Consider the following 24,302-nt stretch of genomic DNA (forward strand, 5'->3'; position numbering starts at 1 on the left):
TCCTTGATTCAAACCATGTGTCTCTTGATCACCAATCGGCGAGAGAAGAGAGTAAAATGCCTCCCTGCAATGAAGGGAGACAGAGCTAATCCTCCACTCCACCAAGCTCAGAATCAACATCCTCTGTTGATTCAGAGCACCCCATTAACTTCAGTGGGGCTTACTTCTTCATTATTATTATTATTATTATTATTATTATTAACATTTCTATACTGCCCCATAGCCAAAGCTCTCAGGGTGGTTTACAGAAGTTAAAACATTAAAATACAATATACAAAATTTTAAAAGCTATTTACATAAAAGCACACAGATAACATACACAAACAACATATGACTAAAAACAACTTTGAACAACTTATGACTAGTCAGTCATAACTAGATACATCCAGGACTGATTAAAACTCATTACGTGCTGCCAAATGCCTGGGAAAAGAGATAGGACTTAACCTGGTGCTGAAAAGATAACAATGTTGGTGCCAGGAGGACCTGGAACTGACAAGTAAGTGTGTCAAAGGCTATATACTTACAGCATGATGTTATGTCTACTCAGAAGTGAGTCCCATTGACTTCAGTGGGGCTTACTCTCAAGAAAGTGTGCTGAGGGCTGCAAGGAAACAGTACAGCACAAGTTAAGTGACCAAAGCAAGACACCCCCCCCCCAGCTCCTTTGCACACATGCCAGGGAGGAAGGGAGGCACTTCCTCTATGCAAACCACATGTCTGCTGTATAGAGAAGCCCATCCTAATCCCACAAAGAAAGTGAAAGCAGAGAGCCCTGGAAAGGATGTGGTTTTTGGTTTAATGTAGAGACACCCTCTATCAGAGATGACAAACCTCTTTCAGCCCAAGGGCCCAATTCAGTCTCAGAGAAACCCTTGGGGGCCGCATTCTAGTGGTGGGTGTGGTCAAAGGCATTAGGGGTGGGGCCAAAAATGCCAGCATATTGCTTAATGCTCTTACTGCCAGTCGCTAAGCCTTAGGAGAGGCATTTCAACATTTTAGAATGAGGTGAAAAACTATGTAAAAGCCAGGAAACCCCCAAATGATACATAGTCAGGGAAAAGGTGGTGGGACCAGGGGAAGGGGCCAGGCCATCCAGTGAACCCTGGAGGGCTGGATTGGGACCCCAGGCAGGCCGGATTTGGCCCACAGGACTGACGTTCAACACTCCTGGTCTAAATAGAGCCAATGCACATACAACGTAAGGAGCAACCCTAAGCAAGTTTACACAGAAAAAATGCCTACAATCCAGCTATGCTGGCTGGGGCATGCTGGGAGTTGTAGGCCTTTTTTTCTGTCTAAACTTGCATAGGATTGCACCCTTAATGTATTTGGATCAGGGAACCTGGCTTTTGCAGGATTCCCAAGCACACAGAGGGGGTCTACATGAAGTCTCTTCAGACCTTCAACTGAGTAATGTGATCTGAATTCTCCCCTCTATTTCTTGAACATGTGAAAAGGGCTCTTGGGCTCCCTCAAAATGGTTACATCCTGGTTTTCTCTCCTCTTTCTTCTTCATCCTCGCTACTTCACTACAGATCCCTCAGGCTTCCATACCTGCTTGGCTCTCTGATTTTCTAAGCATATGTACTCCTCTGTGGCTGTTTCATAGTCTAACACTGCAGCCTTCTCTCAACAGAAGACCACAGAATACCATTTTATTTTCCCAGGTATTTTAACTTATAAACTTTAGACCTTTTTAGAGTTTTTAGCTCTCCTGTGTCAATCTTTTCCTGTGGGTGAATTTATTTATTTCTGTTCTATTTTATGCCTGTATTTTTATGTTTTTAAAATCTTATTGTTAACTGCCCAGAGAATGATAGTTATTAGGCAGTATACACGTGTTTTGAAATAAATTAAATAATAATTACTTCTGAATAAGCAGGCACACGATTATGCTTCATGTTACCATTTCAATATGTAGATTTTCCTCAGAACTCATTTTCCACCCTTCATCTTCCAATGTTTATTTATTCCATTTCATTTAAAATATTTCTTGGCCGCCTTTCAGGGCAGAAGCCCTCCCAAAGGCAGCGAGCAGCAATAAAACACATAAAACCAGTATGATATTGAAAAGGATAAAAACACAATAAAAACAGTGAGAATGCAATAAAAGCAGCAATAAAAATAAGAATAAATGCTGCCTTGTTTATCCACGGAGAACTGAAGTCTCTTACTCTGCCTTTTGCGCTAATGCTTAGAGAGCAATCCTATGGCTCTCAGACAGGGCCTGAGAAGCCGTGGGGTACTGGGGATTTCTCCTTCCAAGGCTGTAGACAGAGTTACAGCTGCTGAGGGGAAAATCCCCACTCAAATTCCTTCCATCTCACCCCTACCAGCCACAGCGGAAAGCAGGTCCTTGGTGGCTCCTCTCCTGAGATCACTGTTGTTACCTCGGAAGAGGATGGGGAGGGAAGAAGGTAGACGTGCTAGTAGGCAGGGAGGGGAGCGGAGAGGAGAGACTGTGGATCCACCAGACCCACAGGCCTCTTGGCCTCCACCCCTGCCCCCAGACAGGCAGGAGGATAGAGGCTGTAAAAGCCTCTGTTGCTGCTCTCGCCCTGCCTGGCCCTTGGTGCATTAATAGGTCTCAGGTCACCAGAGATTTAGAGAGCTCTGGTAACTTCAGTGTCTCAGGAGCTGTAGGATGCTGCAGAACTCCACCGAGGCTCTGGCCTCTGAGGAGGAGACCCAATGATGGATCTCCCCAACCTTACTCCCGGAGTCCTTCCCAGCTGCTGCAGGAAGCTCTTCGGTGGTGCCCTCTCCTCTTGAGGTTGGGACTCCAACCTCGGGAGGGAGGCAATGGGTATATTTGAGGTGGGCAGGGAGGGGAGAGGCCATTGCAGCTGCTGGATCCAATGGCCTCTCAGCCCCTGTTCTCACCCCTGACAGAGAGAGCAGAGGCCCATCTAGTGAGAAATACCGTTTAGGAGGATGGAGAGACTGCAAAAGCCTCCATTGCTCCCCCTGTCCTGCCAGCAAGAGCCCGGCAGATCTTTAGATGTATGAAGGGCTCCGAGATCAGAGCTCTCATAGGATTGCTGTCTTAAGGCAAAATCCCATATATGTTTAGACAGAAAAAAGTCGGACAACTCCCAGCATGCCCCAGCCAGCCATGCTTCCTGGGGGATGCTGGGAGTTGTAGGACTTTTTTTCTGAACATGCATAGGATTGCACACCCTTAATGTCTGTGCATACACATAGTAGACAGGAGGAGGATTGGGAATAGTTTTAAAAGGCTGGTCATTTCCTATTTAGAGCAAACCATTTTATGAGTCTGTTTTGTAACTCAGAACATTTCTCTTATCCTCCAAGTTGCTTTCCCACTTTAATTAGGATAAAGACTAATTTGTTGTTCAGTCGTTCAGTCGTGTCCGACTCTTCATGACCCCGTGGACCATAGCACTCCAGGCCTTCCTGTCCTGCGCTCTCTCCCGGAGCGTGCTCAAGTTCATATTCATTGCATCGGTGATGCTATCTAGCCATCTCATCCTCTGCCGTCCCCTTCTCCTTTTGCCTTCAGTCTTTCCCAGCATCAGGGTCTTTTCCAGGGAGTTTTCTCTTCGCATTAGGTGGCCAAAATATTTCAGCTTCAGCTTCAGGATCTGTCCTTCCAACGAGCACTCAGGGTTGATTTCCTTTAGGATGGACTGATTGGACCTCCTTGCAGTCCAGGGGACTCGTAAGAGTCTTCTCCAGCACCACAGTTCGAAAGTTCGGCGCTCACAGCCATACATTACTACTGGGAAAAAAGACTAATTAGCCTTATTAAAATGGTAAACCTAATTGGCAATCAGTTCTGTGGGGAAGGAAAGGAGAAGCTAGTCATCTATTTTGTACTTGCCTGTTGATTAGGAAGCATATGCTCCTTACAGAAATGTACATAAAACCAAGACCCTGATCATGCAAGCATGATTAATGCAGTTATGCCACTGAAGCACATGGAATTACTCATGTTAAGCAAAGGTTATTCATGTAGGTAAATATTTATATATGAAAAACACACTCCTTCAGAGGATTACTGTTTTAAAGACTTCACAGTAACAAAATCGTGCATTCTTGAGGCTGCTTTCAAAATCACTTTCAAACATCCTGTTAATTCCCACACCAGAAATATTTCTGATTACTATATTCATGAAGAAATATCTGCCAAAGAATATGCTGAGTTCAAAATAGGTTAATTCAAGATACGGTAATGCCGCAAATACTACACGGGTTAGAGTTTGTGCAAACACCATGTCCCCGCTTAACAGGGGACCCCTTCTGTGCTTGTTGGGTGGGGGTGGGGGCAGGTTGGAGTGCAAGATAATCCTTCCCTTGGGCATTCACTCAAGAGCTTACTGTCTCATTCACTGGTTGGCTGTACCGTAGTTCAGGCACCACCCTAGGAGCCATTCAGCTGGGTTGGTTGGTTTCTGGGGGCAGGATTTCTAGGCAGACATGGAGGAGAACCTTCTCCTTCTGGCCCACTCCCCAGCTATAAAGTAGGGGCCTGGATAGGGTGGCCACTTGTGAATAATCAAAAAAGAGGAAATGCATTACCCAAAAAGAGGGCAAAAGCAGATATAGATTTGCATGAAATTTAAATATGCTAATTTATATGTATAGATGCAAATTTAGATACGTCTTGCAGCTAACCAGAGACTTTTGCAAGGCTGCACAGGAATAAAACACCCCCACCAAAACACTACAAAACATGTCTATTCTCTTTGCTTTCCCCTGACTGTTTTTAAAGGATACCATTTATGGAAGTTGACCTCAAAGCCTCGCAAATGTAAATCACTTGTCCTAGTTATCAGAGGTTTCCAAAAATAGTTAATTGTAATTAAATCAATGTAAAAACAAATTAAGGACGACATACTTGGGTTACCCAATATGGCCATTGCGACTTAACTGGGGAATTTTATAAACAATATTTGCAGCTTAAGCAGGAAAAAAAAGCATAGACCATACCAGATGCTAGGGTGGGAGAAAAGGGATGTGAGTGTAGTGTGCATCATAGGAAGCAATGCCATCCTGGGCCACAAACCTCTTTCAGCCACTGGTTGTTGTTGTTGTTGTTGTTCAGTCGTTCAGTCGTGTCTGACTCTTCATGACCCCATGGACCATAGCACGCCAGGCCTTCCTGTCCTGCGCTGTCTCCCGTGCTCAAGTTCATATTCATTGCATCGGTGATGCTATCTAGCCATCTCATCCTCTGCCATCCCCTTCTCCTTTTGCCTTCAGTCTTTCCCAGCATCAGGGTCTTTTCCAGGGAGTTTTCTCTTCGCATTAGGTGGCCAAAATATTTGAGCTTCAGCTTCAGTGTCTGTCCTTCCAACGAGCACTCAGGGTTGATTTCCTTTAGGACTGACTGATTTGACCTCCTTGCAGTCCAGGGGACTCGTAAGAGTCTTGTCCAGCACCACAGTTCGAAAGCATCAATTCTTCGGTGCTCAGCCTTCCTTATAGAAAGTGTGCTTCCTGTATTGGTACTGAGGGTGATGTGCTCAAGTTCCCATGTGTTCTGTAAACAGGCCCTTTTGTGCAAAATGCCTTTTTTTCATGGTTTCCCATCACCACTGGCACTGCCTGTGAATATTAAGTGTGCATGACATGGGGCCAGAGATAATAGCCCCATGCCACAAGAGTTGTAGTTGTAGCTGGGATTTATGTACTGGTGCCTGTGTGTTGTGATTTGATGCTAGGGATAGGTGAGAATTTCATTTCAGTTTGGTTTTGATAAGAATTTACCAAAATTTGCAATGTTTGCCATATTTGGCACAAAAAGAACTTGAGGTTTAAACAATTTGAAGCTGGGAGAAACTTAAACTGAGAGATTCATCCATCCAGGCCCAGGGCTTTGAATGTTTTGCTCTTAAAAGTCTAGGGTTAAACCCCTGGGTATTCAATAGGAATGTGAGAATAGGGATGGACAGACGCACCTCCACCCAGTTTAACAAGGCACTTGCCGGGCAGCTGCTGTCCACTGAACCACCCGAGCACTCAGCAAGCACTGCGGGGCTGCCCATCCTCTTAGTAAACTGCCATTTTATGTAAAAATGGCAGCTCAGGGTTTTCCAGATATGTAATGTTACGTAAATGGTGGCCACAAGGGGGCCATTTACGCAGAATTACTGGCATAAATGGACCACTCATGCCTGTAATGTTGTGTAAATGGTCCCTTTACAGCCACCGTTTATGTAACATTACCTATCTGGAAAACCCCAAGCCACCATTTTTATGCAAAATGGTGGCTTGCTAAGGGGATGGGCAGCTGCCAGGCACTTGTGGACCATGTGAGCACTTGGTGAGCGGGTCCGGTGGCAGCAGTTTGGTGAATGGGGCCTGGGAGGCCAAGCGGGGGAAGGGGGAGTCTGTCAGACTCCACCCCCTTCTCGGACTCCCGCAAAATCCCTATGTGTGAATTAGGGGTGCTGGAGAATTTCGTGATGGATTAAAATGAGCTCGGATTTCTAAGAATCTGACCTGTGGAATCTGCTGCGGAGTGACCCCCTCAGGCCGTGCGGAGTCCATGGACTTTCAGATGATTTTTTTTACTTTCCCGAAATTTACGCATATAAATGTGTAGAAAAATACGTACGTTTCTGCTGAGGAAACGTTGAATGGAATGGGAGTCAATACACTAAATGTTACGTACGGAGGTAAATTATGTAAATACTTATGTAAATACTTACGTAAATATTTACGTAATTATTTCCGTATTTTTCCTCATGACGAAAAAAAATATTTGCATCCATCTGTGGGTGGATGATGGAAGGAAAGGCACCTGACAATCTGCGAAACACAGACGGAGTGCATTTTACACAGTCTGTACATCCCTAGTGTGAATCATCAAAGCTTGAGCTTGCTGAAGTTCTCTGAATTCCATCTCAAGGCTCGTTCTGACTCAAGTTCATATCAGATCCTGAGCTTCGTTTTTTCTTTTTGCATGAAAATCCGTGTGTATTTTCGTGCATGTTTGTTTCCCCAAATGTATGCATCTTTGTGCGCAATTGTGCACAACTTTGAAATGTATGCGTTTTATAAAGTGTATTTGTGCATTTTTTGAAAGTATGCATTTTTCCATGCACATGTTTCAAATGTATGCAAGCTGTCAAAGACATTTCCTTTGGTCCGTAAATCACACTGCAAGCTCGGAAATATACAGACATCAACCACACATTGTGTCTGAGCCTGTGCTCCTTCCGGATGATGTGACCTGGGTAAATCCTGATAAAAAAAAAAAACTGAAACAAAGTTCTCATACTTCCCTAGTATTCAGCCATACTAGTACTGCATTAGGGCTGCCAACTCTTTTTTCCTGACAGGCTTCTCATCTTTAACAGCTATATGCCAGGCAGGTACGTCATGGTCCTCTCCGTGCTAGGAGTAGCTGTGCCTCCTGAATTTGGATGGTGCGGATGGATGAGAATTTCATTTCAGTTCATTTTTTATAAGAAATTACCAAAATTCACATATTCTTCATATTCTGGATGGAAATAACTTCTTGTTTTAAAAAAAATAATAAAATGCAGGCAAAAGTGAAACTGACAGAATTGCCTATTGGGCACTGGGTTAAACCATATCCTCTGCTTTGTCATGGCAATGCGGGTGTGGTGGTGGTTGACACCAGGGTCGCTATATTTTAAATCCTCCCACTACTGTAGTCAATGGGAAGGAATTTCCCTGCACCAGGTCTGGGGGTTGTAGTAAACCTCCACTGGTTGCAGGGGCACGGCTGTTGACTGAAGAGGTACAGAATCTGGCACAAATGTGCTCCTCCCCTGAGTTGCCCATGACTCTTCCCTATTTTAGCCATTCTGCCGGCATACCTTCACCGGTGGAATAGCTTTGCTGGCTGAGTGTTCCTCCAGCACAGGGCAGGGCTAGCAACTTGTGGCCCTCCAAATGTTTGGCCAACAATTCCCATCAGCCCTAGCCAGCAGAGCCAATGATGAGGGATGATGGGAGTTGTAGCTCAAAACATCTGGAAAGGGCTGAAAGTTGCCCACCCCTGCTCTATCCTATCTGGGGTGTTCCATTGGCGTATTTTTTGTGGTGGTGATGTATTATGCATTCTGCCACCATGGAAGGGCTTCCAGCGAATCCTCTGCTAGCATATCTTCAGTATAGGAGAGTGTCCTAAAATGGAATCACTTTGCAATCACTTTTCTCAGGGGCACTCACTACAAAGGGGTAGGAGAGAATGGAGAGCAACCCCTCTGCTGTTTGTAAAAGGGGTATCTGCATGCTCTCCCACCCCTATTCCCTTTTTCTATTGGTTAAAAAATAATGCATCTTTGCCTGGAATCTCATTATGTATGGACAACAGTTAGCGGCTAAAAAACAGAATGAAAATCAATACCAAAGAAGATTTGTGTCTTTTACAATAATGGAGTCTGGATCAGACCATTCCTTTAGCACAAAAATAATTATTTTCCTAAAGTGATGACAGATTTGTAATCAGAAGGAATAGTGTCTCCAAAAATTAAGTTAATTGTTTACACACGACATCCATTTTTCCTGATATTTGCAAGTACAACTGTTGCCCCTTAATGCCCATATATCGGGTTGATCTGAGTAACAGTGGTCATTATTAACATCCACCAAATGGGGAGGGGCTGTAGCTCAGTGGCAGAGGACATGGCTGAGCCGAGCCCAGGGTCAATTCCTGGTAGGACTGGACTGAAACCCTGGAGAACCACTACCAGTCAGTATACACCAGAAGTGTCGAACCTCAGGCCTGAGGGTAAAATCCAACCTGCCTGGGGTTCCCCAGATGGACATGCCTGCTCCCCCATGTTGCCAGGTGGTTCCTGCTTCTTCCACCCTGACACCTGTTGTTTGGAGGTTTCCTGGCTTTTGCTTAATTTCCTCCCCAGTGTAGAACATAAGAACATAAGAAGAGCCCTGCTGGATCAGACCAAGGGTCCATCTAGTCCAGCATTCTGTTCACAGGGGCTAACCAGCTGTTGACCAGGAACCCACAAGCAGGACACGAGCACAACATCACCCTCCCACCCATGTTCCCCAGCAACTGGTGTACATAGGCTTACTGTCTCTGGTACTGGAGGTAGCCCATCACCATCATGACTAGTAGCCATTGATAGCCTTTTCCTCCAGGAATATGTCCAGCCCCCTTTTTAAGCCATCCAAATTGGTGGCCATCACTACATCTTGTGGTAGCAAATTCCATACTTTAACTATGCCCTGTGTGAAGAAGTCCTTCCTTTTATCTGTCCTGAATCTCCCACCAATCAGCTTCATGGGATGAGCCCTATGAGAAAAATGCCTCTCCTGAGGCTAAATTACTGGCAGTAAAAGCATTAAGTAAAACATTTTGGCCCCATTCCATTTTACCTTTGGCGCCGCCCACCACTGGAATGTGCCCCCCCCAGTTTCTCCAAAATTGAATTTGGCCCTCAGGCTGAAAGAGGCTCAACACCCTTAATGTAGTCAATACTGATTACTGACTTAGTTGGACCACTAGTTTGAGTTGGTATAAAGCAGTTGTTATGTTCTATTCTGGCTACCTCGAAGTGCTTTGTTAGAGATCTGGAAACTGTATTTAGCTGGGACTTATGAATTAAATTAACACTGAAGTGGCACAGAATTAGAAACAATGATGGAATAGGGATACATGCCAGGGATGTATATTTTTTGTGGTTCAGAGGAAAGCCATTATATTTGTTCCCCCTTCTATTATACTTACACTTTGGTGAAAAAATGTTCCTTTCAGCCTAATAGTTGAAGATATATATCACTCATAGTTGTTTAAGTTATGACCACATTGTGGGCACAGTCCATTGTACATTTCTCATTGAAATTAAAGCCTAGGGGAAGTTGCTAGCTGGTTATGCCCAGAAGCAACTGCTGTAAATGGCCTTCCTATTTCAGAGATCCATAATACCTTTTGGCCAAGATCCAGAATACTAAAATGATATGCACTGAAAATTCTGTGCTGAGGGGAAAAAATATGGCAATTAGGCTCATTTTGAATGCATATGAGCCTACTATTTATGCTTAAGAGAACAGGAAGAAATAATCCTGCTTTATTTTACCTTTTATAAATTGGATGGTACAGTTAGGAGAGGTAGTAAAGATGCAATAAGAAATATTGCAGGGAGTGCTCACTGGTACCATGAAGTTGGAGAAGTTGGGATTGACTCAATGGGACAGCTACTCCACCCCCCTCACAATGTTCTTTATGTAAAGTAGGGATGTATGAGAAATGTGTTTCAGTTTGTTTTTGGCCAGAATTTCTTCAGTTCGTGCCACCTAGAACCTAACACAGACTCAGACACAAACTGCAGTCTGAAGTCTGTACATTTTCGAGCTTGTGATACAATCACGGAACAAAATGCATTAAAAATGTACATGAAATAATGCGTACTTTTGAAAAATGCACACAAACACACTTTAATCGATGGGAGAAAATGCATACATTTAAAAAATGTGCACAACTGGTGTGTACTTTTGGAAAAATGTGCATGAAAATGTGCATGAATTTTCATGCAAAAAGAAAAAACCCCAAAGCACACGACCTGATACGGACACGAGTCAGAACAAACTTCCAGGCAGAATCTGCAGAACTTCAATGACTTTGGGTTTTGTTGATTCACACATCCCTAATGTAAAGCACCTCAACAAATACCTGCTGTGCACAGCCTCCTTCTGCAGCCAATTTCATGACTGAATTGCCCTTGCCATCAAGATGAGTCCTTAATGTTTAACCTAGATTTCCTTTCATATTTGTATCCTCGGTAGATAAGTGAGGAAATTGCTCCCCTCCACCCATCTTTCTGGCATCCTTTCAACTACTAGACAGTGGCCAACATCTCTCTCTGCATTTTCTCTCTTTAAGCTAGGCAAATTCTTTACTCCTTTTTCTTAAGCCTTTCCCCCCCATTTAGACTTATCCTTCTTTAAATCCAGGAGCACCATTGAGAAAGGGGGAGGGGAAAACAGTGGCCCTTCAATGTTCCAGACCATGCAGGCTTATTCATCAGGACCATCTAAATCTCTGGCTATTGTGAAATATTAAAAGTAACTACAATATGTTTTCTCCTTCTCTCATAATACAAGAACATCATGGGTCATCCCATGAAGCTGAATGGTAGGAACGATGGAATTAATTACCACAAGATGTAGTGATGGCTGCCAACTTAGATGGCTTTAAAAGGGAGCTAGATGGAGGATGAGGCTACCAATAGATACTAGTTATGTCAGCTATACATTGCCTCCAGTATCAGAGGCAGTAAGCCCCTGTATATCAGTTGCTGGGGGCTTTTGCCCTCATGGCCTTCTTGTGGGCTTCCCGCAAGCACCTGGCTGTCCAATGTGGGAACAGGTTGCTGGACTAGATAGCCCTTTGGTCTGATCCAGCAGGGCTCGTCTTCTGTTCTTAAATGCTCTTAACATACCCTGTTCTTTTGCAATTAATCTTGACTATATTCAACCATTTCCCTTTTTTTAATCCTGCTGAGAATCTTGCCCTCCAGTGAAATCAGAAAACCAAATCAGATGACTCTGGGATCATTAATTATTTGGAAAACTTTACCACGCATGACTATGGGCCAAGTCAAACACGTGCTCTGTATGTGGTACATGCGCATAAGGGAGAGTGGGGAGTGGGGAAGAAGCCCCTTGCAGATGTTCATTGCACAATCAGAGAACTTGCATGGGTGCATGTGGTGTCACAGCAGCAGGCTCCACCACAACCTACACACATCCATTAGGATGTCTGTAAGGAATCCTTGCCTGTACAACTGTACCCACGGAGGGGGCTCTCTGTGTGATTGGGAACCCTTAGAAAGCAGGACGCCCAATCACCTGGCAAGAGGCTTCTGAGGATACTGCATATGGCAGCTTTCTATAGCTTGTCTAAGTAAGATCAGCACATGCAGCTGCCCTCCCACCCACTCCATGCATATGCACTAAATTCCCAAAGAACATCTGGAAAGGGCTAGAGAGAGTTTCTGATCATGCAGACAAGCCTAGACATGCACAGTTTATACTAGTGCTATGCTGAAAATTTCTACCACATTTTTTTCAACCATTCTCATTCAATTTGATAGAAAACAAATTGCTTTTGAAAAGAAATTCAATGGTGAAGGACATTTCGGAGAAATCCTCAGGGGTTGTGTTCAGGTTTGTTGTGCCGACCTTACTTAGAAGATGGCAGAGAAGTATGCACAAGTGGCCTGTCTTTCATTGTGCAGTCATCTCTCCGGCAGCCTGGAGCCCCCTTGGCTTCCCACACTTCAATTAAAGCCTGGGGGAAGACATCATGAGGTAACTCCTCTCATAGGGCTTTTTCAGATCAGGAAGCACAGGCAGCCTGGGAGGTTGCACAGCAACGGAGAGATGTGTAATAAAAAGAAAACACACACACTGAACCCTTGGCCACCTCGCATTGATTAGGTAAACTCAAAATCTTCACAAAAATACATTATAAAACACCCTGAGAATAAGGCCAAAACAATGGAAGCCTTTTTCATGGAGGAAGAAAACTCTCAGGAAATTGGAGGACAGATTTAGGCACAGCACCAGTTCCACCTCTTCTCTGGAGCTAGACACAACACTGCCCCCTCACACCTGCGTTGTGGTGGATGCAAAGTGGGGACCCATCAACACAGTTGATGCTTTTGCCACTTGCAGTGGCAGCACAACCCCCCCCACAACTGTTTTGAAAAAAGAAAGAAGCTGTGCTACAACCCCTGCCAAGGGTGAGCTCTACCTGTGAGAAACTGCTGAGAATTTCTCCTCTCCCTGGAGAAATTTGGTGAAATTGCCCCTGCATTTTCTCTACTCACAAATAGGATGGAGAATTTTGAGAGGCCATTTCTGCACAGCTCTACTTTGTACACATTTAGGGTCTGTTCACTCAAGCCCTATTCAGTCATTCTCTCTCCCTGCCCAACACACACACACACACGACTACCATGTTGGAAGGGTAAGAGTGGGGCTGAGCCTTTGGGCCCCACCCCCTCCTGCACATCCCAGTCACCATTCCTGCAGTCTTTCACATGTCAGGGGCTGAATTTCTGCAGCAGGAAGCCTTTTCTACTCAAGTAGGCACACCGTGCAATTTAGAACTCTGTTTTTTATGGGGTTCTGAATTGCATGGGGCACCTACTCAAACAGAAAGGTCTAGAAATTCACCCCTGACATGTAGAGAGCTCCCGTGAGAGGGAGATGTGGGAGGAAGCCGGGCCAATGGGGTTGTTTCTGTTCCCCCTCTCATGCAGTGGTAACCACATGGGAGAAGGGAAGAACAACTTAATAGGGCTTCAGTCTACTGAACATACATAAGTTGGGTGTAGGCCCTGCCACCACCATCCTGCTTGTCCTGTACATGCATTTGCTCACTCTGGATGTGTTGTATGAAAAGAGTCGGAGTCATAACTTCTTGGACTTTCACAAAAATCTAATACTGCCTTCCCCTACTTTTATTTAAGGCAAAAAGAAGATCACAGCCTTTGTTGTCCCTCATTAGTCTGCAATGAAAGTATTTTCAAAATTAAAAAAGCTTTTAAAAGTGATTTCCGAATTGGTATTTATGACTCATAAATAAAACCATCCCAAAGGGCTTTTATTAATGAATAACTGACCACAACCCATCAGAGAAGGTAGATAATGAAAAGGCTTAAAGAAATGAAAGTTAGGTACAGAATTTTAAAGAAAAAGCCTGGAGGAATAGCAAGTGATAAGGATAGGGAGAGAGAAAAATAGGTGAAAAAACAGATTCCACTTCCTTTATAGCGGGGAAGCCACTCATGGCTTTAGTCTATACACCTAAGGATTATGCCATAATTTACTGAACATTATTTATTATCCTGAGAATTATATTAAAAAGTATGGCTGGGGGGACCCTCTCTTCATCTTTTGGCCCGTATTGTAGTTTTCACTCCCCCTTCTTCCCTTTCCGATACAGACAAATTCAGCGAGTTTGGTTTTCCATGCCACTTTTAATGACCCAACTTTGATGTTCTCCACAACTGCTGACTTAAAAAATGTTTATAGCCCCAAGCAGTCATCAACTGTGTTTCCTCCTATGCTCCATAGTGACAAAATTGTTTATCCTCTTTAATCTCATCTGCTAGAGGTAGTGGAACAATTACGCCTCTGTCTTCTGGTAGCTACTAGTGGTGTTTATTCTAGAAAGTTCTGAGGAATGGCAGAACATGATACAGTAGGAGTGTGGTATCCCACCTTTCTGGCAAGAATCCCACAACTCAAATGCACAGAAAACAGCCCCACTCTAGTGCACACTAGGATGGGTGGGAATTTCATTTCAGTGTATTTTTTATAAAGAATTTCCAAAATTCTCAAATGTCTTCCTATTTGGCAAATATGAAGAACTTGAAATTTTTTTAAAAAATGAATGTGGGAGATACCAAAACTGACAGATTTGTCCATCCAGACTTGGGGCTTTGAGTGCTTTGCTCTTAGAAGTCTGGGTTTGAATCCCTGTGTATTCAACCATGTTTATGGTGCTCAGTTAGGGGTGTTGTTGTTCAGTCGTTCAGTCGTGTCCGACTCTTCGTGACCCCATGGACCATAGCACGCCAGGCCTTCCTGTCCTGAGCTCTCTCCCGGAGCGTGCTCAAGTTCATATTCATTGCATCCGTGATGCTATCTAGCCATCTCATCCTCTGCCGTCCCCTTCTCCTTTTGCCTTCAGTCTTTCCCAGCATCAGGGTCTTTTCCAGAGAGTTTTCTCTTCGCATTAGGTGGCCACAATATTTGAGCTTCAGCTTCAGTATCTGTCCTTCCAATGAGCACTCAGGGTTGATTTCCTTTAGGATGGACTGATTGGGCCTCCTTGCAGTCCAGGGGACTCGTAAGAGTCTTCTCCAGCACCACAGTTCGAAAGCATCAATTCTTCGGTGCTCAGCCTTCCTTATAGTCCAGCTCTCACAGCCATACATTACTACTGGGAAAACCATAGCTTTGATTAGACGGACCTTTGTCAGCAAGGTGATGTCTCTGCTTCTTACTATGCTGTCTAGGTTTGCCATAGCTTTCCTCCCAAGGAGCAAGCGTCTTTTAATTTCATGGCTACAGTCACCGTCTGCGGTGATCTTGGAGCCCAAGAAAGTAAAATCTGTCACTGCTTCCATTTCTTCCCCTTCTATATGCCAGGAAGTGATAGGGCCAGATGCCATGATCTTAGTTTTTTTAATGTTGAGTTTCAAACCAGCTTTTGCACTCTCCTCTTTCACCCTCAACAAGAGGCTCTTTAGATCCTCTTCGCTTTCTGCCATTAGGGTGGTATCGTCTGCATATCGGAGGTTGTTGATAATTCTCCCAGCAATCTTAATTCCGACCTCTGATTCATCCAACCCAGCATTTCTCATGATGTACTCTGCATATAAGTTAAATAAGCAGGGTGACAATATGCAGCCTTGTCGTACTCCTTTCCCAATTTTGAACCACTCGGTTGTTCCATGTCTGGTTCTTACTGTTGCTTCTTGACCCTCGTACAGGTTTCTCAGGAGACAGGTAAGGTGGTCTGGTACTCCCATCACTTTAAGAATTTGCCACAGTTTGTTTTGATCCACACAATCAAAGGCTTTAGCGTAGTCAATGAAGCAGAAATAGACGTTTTTCTGGAATTCTCTTGCTTTCTCCATGATGCAGCGAATGTTGGCGATTTGATCTCTAGTTCCTCTGCCTCTTCGAAACCCCGCTTGTACTTCTGGTAGTTCTCGGTTCACATACTGCTGAAGCCTAGCTTGTAGGATTTTGAGCATCACCTTGCTGGCATGTGAAATGAGCGCAATTGTGCGGTAGTTTGAACACTCTTTGGCGTTGCCCTTCTTTGGAATTGGAATGTAAACTGACCTTTTCCAGTCTTGCGGCCATTGTTGAGTGTTCCAAATTTGTTGGCATATTGAATGCAGCACTTTAACAGCATCATCTTTTAGGATTTTAAATAGCTCAGCTGGAATACTGTCATCTCCATTAGCTTTGTTGTTAGTAATGCTTCCTAAGGCCCACTTGACTTCACTCTCTAGGATGTCCGGCTCAAGTTCAGTGACCGCACTATCATGGCTATCAGGGACATTAAGATCTTTCCTGTAAAGTTCTTCTGTGTATTCTTGCCACCTCTTCTTAATCTCATCTGCATCTGTTAGGTCCCTGCCTTCTTTGTCCTTTATCATGCCCATCTTTGCACAAAACGTTCCCTTGAGATCTCCGATTTTCTTGAAGAGATCTCTAGACTTTCCCATTCTGTTGTTTTCCTCGATTTCTTTGCATTGTTCATTTAAGAAGGCCTTCTTGTCTCTTCTTGCTATTCTCTGGAACTCTGCATTCAGTTGGATATATCTTCCCCTTTCTCCCTTGCTTTTCACTTCCCTTCTTTCCTCAGCTACATGTAAAGCCTCATCAGACAGCCACTTGGCTTTCTTGCATTTCTTTTTCTTTGGGATGGATTTCGTTGCTGCCTCCCGAACAATGTTACGGACCTCCGTCCATAGTTCCTCAGGCACTCTGTCTATCAGGTCTAATCCCTTCAATCTGTTCCTCACCTCCACTGTATATTCATAAGGGATATGATTTAGGTCATACCTGAATGGTTTAGTGGTTTTCCTGACGTTCTTCAATTTCAGCCGAAATTTTGCAACAAGAAGCTCATGATCTGAGCCACAGTCAGCTCCAGGTCTTGTTTTGACTGACTGTATAGAGCTTCTCCATCTTTGGCTGCAAAGGACATAATCAATCTGATTTTGATATTGACCATCTGGTGATGTCCATGTGTAGAGTCGTCTCTTGTGCTGTTGGAAAAGAGTGTTTGCTATGATCAGCGTGTTCTCTTGGCAAAACTCTATTAGCTTTTGTCCTGCTTCATTTTGTACACCAAGGCCATGCCTGCCTGTTATCCCAGTGATTTCTTGACTTCCTACTTTAGCATTTCAATCCCCTATGATGAAGAGGACATCTTTTTTTGGTGTTAGTTCTAGAAGGTGTTGTAGGTCTTCATAGAACCGATCAACCTCAGCTTCTTCGGCATCAGTGGTTGGGGCATAGATTTGAATTACTGTGATGTTGAATGGTTTGCCTTGGATTCGTACTGAGATCATTCTATCATTTTTAAGATTGTACCCCAGTACTGCTTTTCCCACCCTTTTGTTGACTATGAGTGCTACTCCATTTCTTCTAAGGGATTCTTGCCCACAGTAGTAGATATGATGGTCACCTGAATTAAATTCGCCCATGCCTGTCCATTTAAGTTCACTGATTCCCAAGATGTCGATGTTCAATCTTGCCATCTCATGTTTGACCACCTCCAGCTTACCTTGATTCATTGATCTGACATTCCAGGTTCCTAAACAATATTGTTCTTTACAGCATCGGATTTTCTTTTCACCACCAGACACATCCACAGCTGTGTGTCGTTTTGGTTTTGGCCCAGCCGCTTCACTCTTTCTGGCGCTACTTGGAAATACCCTCTGCTCTTCCCCAGTAGTATATTGGACACCTTCCGACCTGAGGGGCTCATCTTCCGGCGTCATCTCTTTTAGCCTTGTGATATGTTCCATGGGGTTTTCTTGGCAAGAATACTGGAGTGGGTTGCCATTTCCTTCTCCAGGGGACCACATTTTGTCAGAACTCTCTGCCATGACCTGTCTGTCTTGGGTGGCCCTGCACGGCATAGCTGTTAGGGGTATCACATCTTTTTTCTGACAGGCTCCTCATCTTTAACAGCTATATGGCAGGCAGGCACAACATGGTCCTCTACATGCTGGGAATAGTTGTATCTATTGAATTTGGATGGTGCAGATGGGTGAGAATTTCATTTCAGATTTTTTTTAAAGAAGAATTTACCATAATGCACATATTTGGGATAGAAAGAACTTGAGATTTAAAACATTTGAATGTGAGAGTAAGCGAAATGGACCGATTAGTCCATCCCTCTGTAGTATGTGTATATTGTACATTATATAATATTCCAGCCCAAAGTTGCCTCCCGAAGTGGCTAACCTCAATACAAATTCAATACAGTTGGTGGGAGAGATGGGAGGGCTCTCTTTGGCTCACATCAGATTGGCTTAGAAATGAACTGGGCTATTTTCCCCCAATCAGCAAATCACTGAGTTTATTGCCAAACCAATCCAAATTGGCTAAATTTTTCCCACCCTCTTACCCCCAAAGTCCCCCATGGCGGGTGGATGTTTGGCTCTGACTACCAGCTTTCTCTGGAGCAGCTCTTCAGTGGAGGGAGAAGCTGGGAATTCTTATGCAGCTCAGGTTTCATTTCTGGACCTAAGCCCAACGAACATCGCCAACATCTCTAGTTGGTGGCAAGCAATGAAACATGAAAATGAAACATAGGCTCTGCCTTCACGCTTACAAACTGAAAAGACAAGACACATGAGGAAAGAGGAATGGAGGGGAATGTAGAGGAGGGAGATCAGTTCTGGAACAAAATGATGATCTCTAAAGAAGCACACATAGCCAGCTGAGACATGGCTGATATCCTCTCCCTTTGCAAGCTTGGCAAAGACCAGAGTGCCTTCCCCTCACTTCTGCCATTCCAGGGCAATTGAGAGAGCAGAGTTATTTCTGGCAGGGAACAGGGAAGCAGCATCTTCTTATCTGGCTGACAGCCATGGTGTTTTATGCAGTCCCCTGTGCCTTGGGGTGGTTTGCATCAAATCTCCTGAGCCAGGGAGCATAATTTAGAGAAGCAGGCACAAGTTCAAGCGTGTGCCTCTGCCATCCTTGGGCCAACAGGCCTTCCTGCTCCTCTCCAGTTGTGCCACAACCCCCATGGCTTGGCTCCATATCCAGTAGGAGGAAGCTATGCTATCCTTCATCTCATCCAAAACATGCCTCTCAAAATGGCTCACCTCAATAACACTTCAATATAGCACTGGTGGAAGAGATGGGTGAGCTCTCTCTGGCTCACATCAGATTGGCTCAGCAATGAATGGGGCCGCCTCTACACTGCTCTTTCACACTGTGATGTTTTGTTGGGTTTTAAAATTTTATTGTAATTTTATACTTTTTGTTTGCTGCCCTGGGAACCTGTTGAAGGGTGAGGTACAAGTCCCATCAATAAAATAAATAATAAAATGCAGGACTCTTTGGTGACCCATATTCTGTATCTCCTTAGGCATCTTCTTAGGCACGCGGGCCATGACATCATCACGCTTCACATTTCCCTCAGGAGAACACAACAACATCATCTTTACACATTTATTTTACTAGATTAGACATTACCAGGGAGATGTGTGGGAGAATTGCAGGCCAACAGCCGCTATGTATCCCCTTCTTACTTAGGCCCTCAATATAGTGCCTCTTGCTTCAAGTGCTTTGTAATGAGAATCTAAACCTTGCATTGGCCAGAGGAATGCTCATTTGTAGTACAAATAGCTCTTCACCACTTTCTCTAATCCATTAATCACCATCACACATCCAATCCACAAGAAGCTCAAAAGCAATTTATGATAATATGCACGAGAATTGGCTTTAGAGACTCAAGTAATCTCTGAACAGGAGGTTATGCCAAAGACAAGAAAGGGTTGGGACTGTGGCCAGGGTGCAAGTATTAATTATTAGCAACATGTTTGTCGTCCCTTTCCTTCAAGGAGCTCAGGGCAGCATACTGTATATTGCTATCCTCTCCCCTGATTTTATCTTCATAATAACCCTGTGAGGTAGGCTAGGCTGAGAGAGTGACTTGCCCAGGGTCAGCCAGAGAGGCTGACGGTTGAGTGAGGATTTCAACCTAGGTCTCCCTGTTCTTAGTTCGACACGCTACCCACTACGCTGTGCTCGCTCTCGAGCATGTTGCACCCAACAGTATAACCTTTAGGACCCTGAGCTGCGAATGACACCAAAGTCTAAGCAAAAGCAGGCTGTGCTAATAACAACTGCGGCTTTGTTTGCTGTCCAAACACTACTTGTTCTGACTAGCTCTGTGCAGTTTTGATTGACAGCTTTCTGTCCCTTTTCTCCCTTTGAACTCAATCCTCGTGTTTTCCCGAGATAGACAGCTCTCAAATACATTCTGTATGGCAAAGTCATGTAATGTTAGTGCTTCTCCATAGACAAAAACGTTGCTCATGTGCTGCGATACTACAGATTTGGGCAGGTGGTACATAGGGTCCATTTAGAGTGGATGGATTAGAAAGGCCATCTTGCCCTCAGGCCTCCAACTTAGGCACTCATGTGCTCATGCACACCTCTCTTGGTGCCTGCCAGGCTCCCTGCCCTCCTGATCTTTATTTTATTTTTCAAGGTTTTTTTAAATTTCATTTTTTAAACTGGGAGTCTGGCGTGCTGCAAAGTGAAGGGCTGCCCACTAGTGCCATCTTTATTTGGGTTCAAAAGAGTGTCTTGTGTTTTGGAGCCCAGCCCTACCTCTGCCTTGTACTTAGACCCTTGGGCAAGTTAACTTTCTTTTAGTCTCACCAGTTTGCCTTCTGGGAAATGAGTGTTTTCTGACCATCCATGCCCACCATGGCAGCCATTCTATCAGTTCGCAAGCCCCACCCCATGGCAGCCATTTTGTGAATGCGCAAGCCCCCCCATGGCAGCCATTTTGTGAATGGGCAAGCCCCCTGGTAGCCATTTTGTGAGAGCACCCATGACACTCTCTCAAGATTCCAAATGTGCCACCAATGCAAAAAGATTGGGGACCCCTGAATCTAGTCCAACTCTAGATACTATCTGTCCCCAGAGAGCAGTCTACACTACTCAGCCAGTGTACCACAGAGAGCAGCTGCAATGCAGAATAGTGCTGATGTGGCAAATAGCTTGGATGATTTGCACAATGAGGCTAACCACAGACTGCAGAGGCAGGCAAAAAGAAACCCAGTCTCACTTCCAGTGATCCGACCTGACTTCACTACAGCAATCAGTCAGACACAGAGTAAGAACCTAATAGAGGTGAGACTAAATTAAAAACAGTGACAACACAGATCGATGGGGAATTCCTAATGCATTGGTTTCACTTCAGAAGCGAGATGCGCACCAAATCAATATTCAATAAATAAGACAAGAATTCAAATTACGATGCTTTAGTTTGGGGACAAAACAATATATGGACATTCTGGAAACCCATCACAGAACAATGGAGAATTCCTAGTGCGTTGGTTTCATTTCAGATACAAGGCGAGGTGATTTGGAACTCCAAAATCCTGGTAGAAATTCAGGTGAAGGGGATCTTGGGAGCACCCTTACAACTGGCACTGGGTGTGAAAGAGAAGGGGCATCAGCCTCACCATCATGCACAATGTCCTGTTCTTCTAATGTAAACTCAAGGTCTACATGTCCTCAACTTCTTTCTTTTCCTCTTTCCCAGAGACAAGGTGCTGGAGCAACAAATGGAAAAGACAAGACATCTGGCGAGAATGGTAAGATCTTGTTGGGATATATTTCACAGTGGTGACTCCTGCAGCACAGTCCTATGCAAGGAAATAATTGCTGCAGGAATTTGGTGGAACTCATGACCCAGTAAGTGTGCTTAGAATTGCAGGCCTAGTCAGACTTCCTCCAACCCCCTCCCCCAAAGAACTGGTTCTGTGTCTGCCTTGGTTTTAAGACTTCCCTGACCAATTACTTTCGAAATCCTGATAGTCTCTTTAAATTTTACAATTCATATTTTAATCCCTTGACAATAAAGATTCCATGACCATTGAAGAATTTGGTTTCAGAATCCAGTCAGTGTGACCGCAACTGTTGCAGTGTGGTGTGCTCTTGTTCAGTGTTCCAGCCAGCCAGCCAGCCAGCCAGCCCTCCTTCATCATACTCCATTCTGTTCACTTTCCCACCCACATGTGAGCAACCATGGCTTGTAGACCATATGTGGCCCTTCAGTGTGGACCACCGTGGTTGCCCAAGCCCCTCAGTTCCCCCTCCCCTGCATGCCAATTGCTCAACTAGGGGATCAAGATTGTGATGGGGAAGAAGTGCTTGGGAATGACCCTTCCCATCTGCCATCCTCCCCCTGGAAATGGCATTCTCCCCAGAAAAGGGAATTGGAATTCTGATGGGGAGGCCACCACATGGGGAAGCTCCTGTGAAGATCTGCCACTCTTTAGCTTCTCTGATCACGCTCAGGCTGTCAGTTCCTCACTGCACAAAAGGTTGCAACCTTAGGGAAATTGCTAGCCTAGAAAATACCAAGGTCTCAACTGCGCTTCACTGGGAACCCTTTTGACACCACCTTCTCCTCCCCAAGAGTGAAAAAAACAAGGGGTTTCCAGTCAGGCCAAAATTCCCTTTTGTGGTGTATGTGTGTGAGAGAGAGAGAGAGAGAGGGAGAGGGAGAGGGAGAGAGAGAGAGATTTTGCAGTGTCGCAGACATGCAACCCAAGATCAGAAGAAGAAAGAGCAGTTCCTACACAGAGCCCCTGATACTCCCACAATGGGCCAGAGATATTCCTGTTCAGGAAGGCGGGGAAGGCTCTGTGTAGGTGTGGAAGTGGGAGACAGGGGATGCTGGCCCTGGCCATGTCCATGGCCAGCCCAGGATCCACCCACTGCTGCATGCCACCATGCTCAACACCAGCCTGCAGCCACCAACCCACCACCATGTGGTCCTGGTGGGCAAAAGGTTGCCCATCTCTGCTCCACCCCAACATTGAGTCAGCATTCTGTGGCCACTGATCATGCTCAGTCCTCATTAAGCTGGGTTGGGCAGGGGGCTAGTTTTTCCCATGAAGATTTTTCTACTTCTACACAACTTGGGGATTCCCTGAGCCAGCTGATACCTCCCTCTTCCACATGGACCATTTTGACTCGATATGCAACGGCACTCATACCTCTGTACATTGGAAATAGAGGGAATTATCTTTGGCCACCTTACTCCAGTTGCATAGCATTCTCAGATTATCTGCAGTTCTTTCAGAGTCCTTCAAACCGTTGCAGCAGGGACTCATCTTTCTTGAGAGTGACTGACTCAGCTCTCTAAAAAGCATCATAATGAGAAGTTTCTGAAAAGCAGAGATAAATTCTGTCCCAGTCAGACATGCATGCCCAGTTGTCTCTCATTCAGCAGCATTTCACTTGCTGACTCAGAAGAAAAGTAAACACACCCGCGCTGACCTGGTCTGGGTCAGGTGAATCTATGAATAAGCTAGTTTTAAAAGAGATGCACACTTTGATAATACCTTTTTGAGAATATGATGTTGTCCTGTTGTTTAAAGGCAAGGCTGTTCTTCTCATTGAGCAACACTGAACAAGTGTGAACTGGAGTAGAATCTCCTGGTACAAGTAGTAGTAGCAGATCAAGTGGGGAAAAATAAATACACACACAATGCATTTGCAGAGCATAATTGTATACTATTGTCCATGACAGCTTACGCCAGAATAAATGTGTTAGTCTTTAAGGTGCAAGACTCTTGTTGTATATAGTATATATCTCTTTTGGATCACTATCCCCTTTTCCTATGTATTGAACTATATATTGACAGATTTATGGTGGATAAATCTATCAATGGCTACTGGTGATGATGGCTATGTATCAGAGGCAGTATGCCTCTGTATATCAATTGCCAGGGAACACAAGAGGGAAGGTGCTATTGCACTCATGTCCTATCGGTGGGCTTCCCATAGGCAGCTGGTTGGCCACTGTGGGAACAGAATGCTTGGTCTGATCCAGCATGGCTCTTCTTATGTTCTTAACTCTGGCTTCTGTTAGAGAATAACAGTACAATACATTTCAGTGATAAATACAAACATAAAAATACATATGCTGTAGCCAAAAACCACTTATATAAATAGTGCATACAAACTGAATCCCAACTGTGGACTGGGTCTAAGATGGTGAGATCTCTGGATTATATCCTGTTTCATTGCTCCATCAGAACCACCTAAGGAAAATTTCTCATGGCAGGCAGCTGAAAATAACCCTCTGACTACCTGAGTATCCTTTCTAAAGACTTGTTATGTGATGGAAATAATCTAGAATATCTTAACCAGGAGAACTCCCTAAAATGGGTTTATCATTGCCCAGAATCTTCAGTATGAAAGGCAATTCACAGAGATGTGGAAATCTTATCCCTGAGCCATGTTTTGGAGATTTCCACATCTTTGTGAATTGAACTGAAGCAGTGAAGAGGCTAATCGGACCTCCCTAGGGAAGGAGTTCCATAGATATGTCACAGTGCATTGCTGATACCTCCCTCTTGTGCATGGACGATGTTGTTTTGGATACAAAAGGATCCACACTCTGAGAACGAGTTCACTGTCAGTGTATAAAATCGATGAAGGGGACATGTGGTGTCGAAGTTCTGTGTGGCAGCCCTCAAGGCTTCTGCTGATGCAGTACAGGAGAGCCGGCAAGGCTGGAGCAAGGG

General features: G+C 44.5%; 1 protein-coding gene across 2 annotated transcripts in view; it reads left to right on the forward strand.

Annotated features, from left to right (window-relative positions):
- PCP4 (Purkinje cell protein 4) overlaps positions 1 to 24,302 on the forward strand; it is a 123,074-nt gene that overhangs the window by 36,442 nt on the left and 62,330 nt on the right. For both annotated transcript variants that reach the window (XM_084843765.1, XM_084843766.1), the window contains exon 2: positions 21,305 to 21,356. In XM_084843765.1, the coding sequence (XP_084699891.1) occupies positions 21,305 to 21,356 (52 nt within the window). The remainder of the gene's footprint in view (positions 1 to 21,304; positions 21,357 to 24,302) is intronic.

This window comes from Heloderma suspectum, chromosome 3, assembly GCF_057233095.1.
Source record: "Heloderma suspectum isolate Gila_16-S chromosome 3, 16-S_ref, whole genome shotgun sequence".
In the NCBI taxonomy this organism is placed as follows: Eukaryota; Metazoa; Chordata; class Lepidosauria; order Squamata; family Helodermatidae; genus Heloderma; species Heloderma suspectum.